Source organism: Rattus norvegicus, chromosome 6 (genome assembly GCF_036323735.1).
Source record: "Rattus norvegicus strain BN/NHsdMcwi chromosome 6, GRCr8, whole genome shotgun sequence".
In the NCBI taxonomy this organism is placed as follows: domain Eukaryota; kingdom Metazoa; phylum Chordata; class Mammalia; order Rodentia; family Muridae; genus Rattus; species Rattus norvegicus.
The window spans coordinates 112,644,277-112,652,328 of NC_086024.1; the positions used below are offsets into that span (position 1 = coordinate 112,644,277).

An 8,052-nucleotide genomic window follows, 5' to 3' on the forward strand; every position below is an offset into this window, starting at 1 on the left:
GCCCAAGGAAACAATAAGACGAGTATTTTGCGTCCTTGACGGTGAGGATTAGGAGTTTGGGGGCATAGACTTAGAGACATTTCAAGATAAACTGAGAGAGTTCGAAGGAACTCCAGAAGTTACAGAACCTACGGTTCGGCAAGCTGGAACGGAAGTACCCGGTAAGAGCGAGGAGGAGCCGGAAGTTAGAGCTGGGAGGGGGTTGGGGGTGGAGGGAAAAGCAAGCCAGGAGGTGCTGTGCTGCTTCTAGTAGTTTCCAGGCGCTGCCAGGCGGCTGGGACCGAGCGGTCCTCAGGCTGTGGCTGCGTCTGCTTGGGAGCTGGTAGCGGTGCGATAAGTGAACTGATGGCCAAGTGGGGTGAGGGAGACCCACGCTGGATCGTGGAGGAGCGGGCGGACGCCACCAACGTCAACAACTGGCACTGGTATGGGCCAGCAAGACAGGCCGCAGGAGCACTGTTAACAGGCTGGGGTTTGGAGGTGCCTGGGACCTTGGCGTGTACAGATCTGGGACCCAAGCAACCCTAGCCTGGGGTTGGGCGTGGGTCCTTCCTGTAGCAGGGGTCCTCTCCATCCCTCGCCACCATCGCAGTCGTAGGAGCGATGGGTTCGACATGGACCGCTGAGTCCCCAAGGAGGAATTTCAGAGCGAGAGCAGAGCGCCCTAGTTGCTGCATTCAGCCTGAGCCCGGTGATACTTCCTACACGTGGTCGCAGGCGTCCTTGAGATCCAAACCCCTGCCGATTGTGTTGGGAGACTGCTAGGAAAGTCTCGAGCTCCAGGCGCGGTAGTTGCTAGTTTGCGGGTTACAGTGAAAGCAAAAGTCATAGGTGACTACTGCCTCAATCCAGCAGGAGAAGCTTTGGAACGTGATCTGCAGGGCGCTTGGAGCTTCAGGATACTAAACGCAATGCAGTCTCTCACCCGGAACTGTTAAGTTCTGTTGTAACTCCAGGTTGCCGGGCAGTCATGATTTTACAGCCTAACCGTTCTTAGAAGCTGCCTCATGTCTATGAAATCTTCTGGAAACAATGTTATTTGGAGTGCCGCTTAACTTTACTGACTATATTTTTTTCCTCTGTTGTAGCCCTTTGTTTTTTATAATAGCTTTACTAGAAGGGCAAAAAATGAATTTTTACCATCCTTTTATTTTTCTTCAACCTGTCTCCTTTTAACACTATACTTGATGTAATTTTTCTTATTGTGGACTTTGTGACACTGTCTAGAGGAAGTAGAATGTCTAGGGCAGAGTCTGAACACTGAACAGGACAGAACACTATTAATGAGGCTAGCATTATTATTACTATTATTATTATTATTATTTTAAAAACTGGGGCTTTTAGCAAAATGCTTGCTTGTCTTTCGCTCTCCTGACTTCAGCAGTATGGTCCCATCTTTCCTCTTGGCCAAGTGGGGGCGCCATGTTAATGGTCAAGGATCATCCTGCTGAGGCTGGAAAGTGTAGGTTGGTTTGTACAGCACCTCTCTTTGTTGATAACTCTCCACCCCTTTGGCTTCCTAAAAATGGCATGTTTGTGGACATTATAGAGTTGAATTTAGAGGGTTTTGTTGTTTTCTGCCTCCTTTGACCTTGCATTCACTTGTTGCATGAAATGGTGCATCCTTCTCTTGATTGCTAGCCCTTAGCTCAGCTTCTGTCTTACAGGACAGAGAGGGATGCTTCAAATTGGTCCACAGAGAAACTGAAAACTCTGTTCCTGGCCGTCCGAGTAGAAAATGAGGAGGGCAAGTGTGAGGTGACCGAAGTGAACAAGCTTGATGGAGAGGCGTCCATTAACAACCGGAAAGGCAAACTTATCTTCTTTTATGAGTGGACCATCAAACTGAACTGGACAGGTAAGGACCGCCGGGCTGCCGTAGAAGACAGCCATTTCCATTGCTCTGATCTTTGCTGGAGAGGTTCTGAGCACTGACAAACTCACGGAGAAGACAGTGTTGCTGTGAAGGAAAGTGGCACTGGGCGCTACTGTGGAACACCAGATGCATTTATTTGCTCTCTCTTCAGGTCCATCGTTTGTCTCATGAATGAATGAGGTGGTGGTGGTGGGGTTTCTTTTGGCTTCAGTCACTTTCTAGTTCCAGTGGAAATCTTAGATCAATGTACTATCACAGCTAATTATAAACATAATTCGGGGCTGTTTTACCATCTTACAATTTAATGTCTCTTCTGTAACACCCTTAGAGGGGAGAATTGGGCTGAGTGGACTGTTTCCCAGATGAGTAGTAAAGAGGAAAGTGGATAGATCTGTTTATAATTTTCGCTTTTTCAAAGTATATCTGAAGTACTGTGGCCTGGAAGGAACTGTATCTTATCCAGTCTCCTTTTTCTATAATGCACTGAGAAACTGAGGTGTACACATACAGAGTCAGTTCTGTCATAGTTAACATGTATTCCTAAAACTTCACTGCACTATGTAACAGCCATTCAATTAAAAATCATAGAAATTATAGTACCCATCAGATGTTGTTAACACGTGCCTATAGTCCCACCACTTGGGAAGCCGAGGTAGGAAAATGGCTGCGAACTCTAGGGGGAAAGGGAGAGAAGTTCTCCATCCAAAAATGTTACTCATGTCATGTTTGTAAAGTGGAGAGACTGTGTTCAATTCCCAGCACCCGTTTATAACTGCAACTGGAGAAGGGTTTGGCCTCTGAGGGCACTTGCATACCGTACCCCGCAGCCTCCATACTGCGCACATAATTAGAATATAGAATCTAAGACTTGGTACCAGAGTTTTATACATGTGCTGAGCGTGAAATACATTCACACTAAATCAGGATGGTGTTTTTTTCTCTGAAAGAAGCTTGAAGTGTTGTGTTTTGGGAGTCCTAGAGGTTGTAGCTGTGAGATCACAGAAGGGGCTCTTCTGAGGCAGATGGATAAGCACATACCGATGGCACCTTACCTGACAGGTGTCAGAGATTGGAGCTTTTGTTAGTTCTGTGCTGCTGCTGCTGCTGCTGCCTTTTTCTTTTCTTTCTTTCTTTCTTTCTTTTTTTTTTTTTTTTTTTTTTTTTTGAGTACACTGTAGCTGTCTTCAGCCACACCAGAAGAGCATCTGATCCCATTACAGATGGTTGTGAGCCACCATGTGGTTGCTGGGGATTGAACTCAGGCCCTCGGGAAGAGCAGTCAGCTGAGCCATCTCTCCAGCCCTCTGTGCTGCTTTCTTCACCTGGGGATAGTTTTCTGCGCTCATGTTGTATTTCACACAGAAGCAGATGGGAAGTTGCCACAATCAAATTCTCCATCCCCTCGATGAATGCTTCTTTTCAGAACAGATGTCCTAACAACCAATGCTAGCGGCTACCCAGACAGTCTCTGGGGGACTGAGCTACTGCCCAGTTTGTGTAGCTTCCAGTGCCATCCTATAGTAGGTCGTACTGTCTCTCCAGTAATGGGGCGAGGAAAGACATGAGGGGTGCTTCTGGCATGTGGCACTCTCTGAGAGTGGAGGGTCACAAGCAGCCTGGGTAGGACACTGCTCTGGCATGTGGCACTCTCTGAGAGTGGAGGGTCACAAGAAGCCTGGGTAGGACACTACTCTGGAGGATCTTTCCTGCAGAGGAGGTGGCTAATGAAGTTGCGTTGCTTTTGACAGGTACCTCTAAGTCAGGAGTGCAGTACAAAGGACACGTGGAAATCCCCAATTTGTCTGATGAAAATAGCGTGGACGAAGTGGAGGTTTGTGTTTCCTAAGTCCTCCATGTCTGTCTTCCAGATGAGAACTGTAATTCATTCCCCACATGGTACAGGCTCAGGCTAAGGATTTAAAGGGCCAGTCTAGGTGCATTTCTAGCTATGTGGTGCCATTGGAAACGTCCAGAACAGCTTGCATGTACACAGCATTTCTGCTTTAGCTAAGGAAATGGGTTCTAGTGTTAGCTATCTCTGCACTGGTTGAGAAGGAACACTGTTGGGAATTGTGCAAATGGCCAGTTAGTTATACTCTCTTCCTTTGCAGCTGTCAGCAATTGCTTGATTGCTTAGCCCCCACACTCATGATGCCCCTTAAATCATTTATCACCTGTATTTGATCTCTCACTCAGATTAGTGTGAGCCTTGCCAAAGATGAGCCTGACACAAGTCTCGTGGCCTTAATGAAGGAAGACGGGGTGAAACTTCTCAGAGAAGCAGTGGGAATTTACATCAGCACCCTCAAGACAGGTACCCTTTTAGAACTCTGCCTGAGGAGGCTGTCTTCCACTCCAGACCCTGCCTGAGGGCCTGGACTGCCCTCCCCCAGCAGATGGGCAATGATCTGGGAGGAGGGTTTCTGTTTCATTTTGAAGTTACTCTAAGGGCTGAGTTGGAGAAAGGTCTCGAGCTATGTTGTCTAAGAGTGTTGGCTGTTAATCTATTGAAATGTGGCCACCAGAAGCGAGATACACTGTGAGTGTGAGATACATGGTAGATTTTGAAGGGAGTATCCAAAGAAGCCAGTGCAAAACACCTCAATAATGTTTTTTCTTTTCTTTTTTTTTTTTTTTTTTTCGGAGCTGGGGACCAAACCCAGGGCCTTGTGCTTGCTAGGCAAGCACTCCACCACTGAGCTAAATCCCCAACCCTAATAATCTTTTAAGGATTAATAGCCATTAAGATGATAGTTATGTTAGAGTAACTTTAGATAGTGTTAGGTTAAGCATGCTAGTAAACCTGCACCTTCTACATTAACTTTTAACATGGCTACTGAAGATCTTAAACTGAATCAGACAGGCTCCGATCTAGACACTGTTGAGGAAAGTCCCGGACTGTCACTGGTCCTTCTTCCTGGGAAGGTGAGATGGTTATAACCAAAGGGGTGAGCCCATCTCTGCTACATCCTTCTGATCTTAGTGTTGGGGTTTGTATCCTGACCTGTCTTGAAGTTGATTTTTTTTTATTCTTTTTTTTCAGAGCTGGGGACCGAACCCAGGGCCTTGCGCTTGCTAGGCAAGTGCTCTACCACTGAGCTAAATCCCCAACCCCGAAGTTGATCATTTTTAATGTGAACCAGGACTCAGGGATCTGACTACTGAATCTTGTAGAGAAGAAAGGGACTGACGTTGTGATGCGTCCAGTTTCATCAGGGATTTATACTTTTTTAAGATAATGCTGCAGGGTTGTGTAGATGTCAGGCATAAACCGAAGGTAGCCAGAGCAGAGTGTAGGCTTCTCCTTAGTGCTAGCTCACAGCAGCTGTGAACATCTTACGTGCCATGTTGACTGCCATGAAACTAATGGGGCCTTTGTCTCTTCAGAGTTTACTCAGGGCATGATCTTGCCCACAGTGAATGGAGAATCAGTAGACCCAGTGGGCCAACCAGCACTAAAAACGGAAGTGTGCAAGGTAAGCAGTGATGGGGTAGGCCACCTGCAGAGGGAGATGAATGGCTGCCTTTATAGCCACGTTCGTTTTTCTGTGTCCCTGACTCCAAACCCAGAGTTTAGAGCCTGTTCATGTGTTTTTTTTGCTTTCTGTCAGTGTCTAACATAATATAGTTTTATTCTTGCATATTTGTTTTTATTTATGTACTGTAAGTTCACCAATTGCTCTTGAAAGTAAAAAGAGGGTATCAGATCTCCTGGAACTGGCTTTGGAGGCAGTTATGAGCTCCCTTAGTCTGGGAATCAAAGCTAATTCCTTTGCAATCGCAGCAAGTGTTCTTAACCACTGAGCCACCAGACTCATCTCTCCCATCCCCTAACCTGTTCTTTATTGGTTAGTAGTGGACCCCTAGAGCACAGAGAAGCCATCAGGGACATCGAAGTATGACTGGATTGGACTTAATGCCAGTCGCCTGCTCTCAGCTTCCTTTCTGGCTGGGGTGTTGACATTCATACTTTGATCTCACATGAATCGTTAACTTTACCCACCAGGAAGCTGATTCATCTCATTGTATTCTACCTAGTTTATCTGGATAGATCTTGGTAGTTGTGAGTCCTTGGTTTAGAACCCTGGCATCCTTTTGTCAACAGTGGAGAACACTCTGTGAAGCTGCTTCTAGTTTGCTTGCTTTGTCTCTTTTCCCCAAATTACCTTTTTCTTACTTTGTCTTCTTTCCTTTTCTGTCTTTTTTTCTGTCCTTTATTTCTCTTTCTTTTCTTGTACTGGGGGTGACTCTCAGGGCCTCTATGTGGGAGCCACCTCTTCCGCTGCTGAGAGGTACCCCCAGCTCCCCTGTCCAGTTATGTCAGGCTGGTTCTGTTTGAGAGTGCACTGAACTCTCTGAGATGCAGAAACACTGGCTTGTCCTTTATGGTTCTTGCAATGGGTGCAAGAGTGTTCCTTAGAGCTGGAGAGATGGCTCAGCAGTTAAGCGCCTGCCCTGCTCGCAGGAATCCAGGGGCCTCTGCAGGAACCACATATGGCGTACATGCACACATACACACACACACACACACTTTTAAGTTCCAAGAGTGGAAGTTTTCAGTAAGGATATTTCTGGAAGAATTCTCCCATGACTGAAACATGCACAAATGCCCTTTAGCCCCACTGAATAATTAGCTTTGAGGGCTCAGCCCTTTGTGAGCATGAGCGAGCTGTCTGCGGTTGTGTCGATTGACATTTTACCTACCCTTTCACAGGCTAAGTGTGCTCCTTCAAAAAGCCAGGCCAAACCTGTTGGTGTCAAAATACCCACTTGTAAGATCACCCTCAAAGAAACCTTCCTGACCTCTCCAGAGGAGCTCTACAGAGTGTTCACCACGCAGGAGGTGAGTGAGCCTGACGTCAGCCTCGGCATGCAGGGCTGTCCTGATGGGTGGAATTGCAAGGCCTCTTGACACCAGCAGGGTGGAGGGGATTTTTATGTGTGTGTATGCACGTGCGTGCTCACACACAGACACACACACACTCTCATACTCACTCACTTTCGTGTAAGTGGGAGCCACTGTACTCATTAAAGGTGTAGCTCAGTGGTACAGCACTTATGTACAGGGTGCCAAGTTGAATCTCTAGCACCAAAAGGAAGGAAGAAAAGGAAAGAGGAAGTATGAGTCTGAAGTAATGGTATCATGGGTTCAAAATTGTGCTCAGCTCCTAGCCCAGTCTGTAGAGGACCAGAACAGGGAGACCGAGACCCCCTTACTGGGCACAGTGAGTCTCCAGGAAGTGTTGGGACATGCAGGTCTAAGCTGGTGTGTGTCCAGTTGTCCATTGAGAGCCGTGTGTCTTCTGTCTTTGTTTCTGTGCAGCTGGTCCAGGCCTTTACCCATGCTCCTGCGGCCTTGGAAGCAGACAGAGGAGGGAAGTTTCACATGGTCGATGGTAACGTCACTGGGGAGTTTACTGACTTGGTGAGTAAACCTCTCCCCAGGTGTCACCTCCCTTGGTTAGCTTAGTCATGGGTAAAACTTGACATATTTCATACCATCTTGTAATACCAAGGCAGGTGGCTCACCTGGCTGGACTTGGGTGCACTGTGGTGCCTCAGCAGACTAAACTCAATTTTTCTAGGTTCCTGAGAAACATATTGCTATGAAGTGGAGGTTTAAGTCATGGCCAGAGGGTGAGTAACTCTTGCTGCCATGGTCTCCAGACACTGCTGTCTCCTGGCTTAAGGCTGCTCAGAAACTCTGGATCTGACACTCCCTTCCCATAGGGCACTTCGCGACCATCACCTTGACCTTCATTGATAAGAATGGAGAGACAGAGCTGTGCATGGAGGGCCGCGGCATCCCTGCTCCCGAGGAAGAGCGGACACGGCAAGGCTGGCAGCGGTACTACTTTGAGGGCATCAAACAGACCTTTGGCTATGGTGCACGCTTATTTTAGGGCCAGCAGCAGGGGTTCTGGCTGTGTTGAAACTTTAGTCCAGCCCTCTTGCCATGGGCTTGTGACTCACAGGATTGCACCATCCCAACTGCTAACTTGGGGCTGGGGCCCTCCCTTTCACATATACCTTGGGTTTGTGCATGTTTTCTGCTGGGTGGGATCTAAGGGTGATTTCTCTTTTACGTGTACATATGCTAAGTAAACAGAATTTTAAAGGCATGCATTTCTTATAATCTGTGTTGACTGGCAGCAGTTGATTTGAACGTTTTGAAT

The 8,052-nt window shown here is 47.2% G+C and overlaps 1 protein-coding gene across 2 annotated transcripts; it reads left to right on the forward strand.

Moving 5' to 3' along the window:
- The first annotated feature begins 10 nt into the window (after positions 1–10).
- Ahsa1 (activator of Hsp90 ATPase activity 1) lies at positions 11–8,014 on the forward strand. 2 transcript variants are annotated; one of them, XM_017594356.3, is made up of 9 exons: positions 11–161; positions 1,668–1,858; positions 3,625–3,707; positions 4,073–4,190; positions 5,264–5,352; positions 6,591–6,719; positions 7,200–7,301; positions 7,462–7,513; positions 7,607–7,998. In XM_017594356.3, the coding sequence occupies exons 4-9, from the start codon at positions 4,124–4,126 to the stop codon at positions 7,777–7,779; spliced, it is 612 nt and encodes a 203-aa protein (XP_017449845.1). In that variant the 5' UTR covers positions 11–161; positions 1,668–1,858; positions 3,625–3,707; positions 4,073–4,123; the 3' UTR covers positions 7,780–7,998. The 2 variants fall into 2 exon arrangements, with proteins under 2 accessions (XP_017449845.1, NP_001108506.1); NM_001115034.1 differs by lacking the exon at positions 11–161 and adding an exon at positions 207–425 and having other exon boundaries at positions 7,607–8,014.
- Positions 8,015–8,052: the final 38 nt, after the last annotated feature.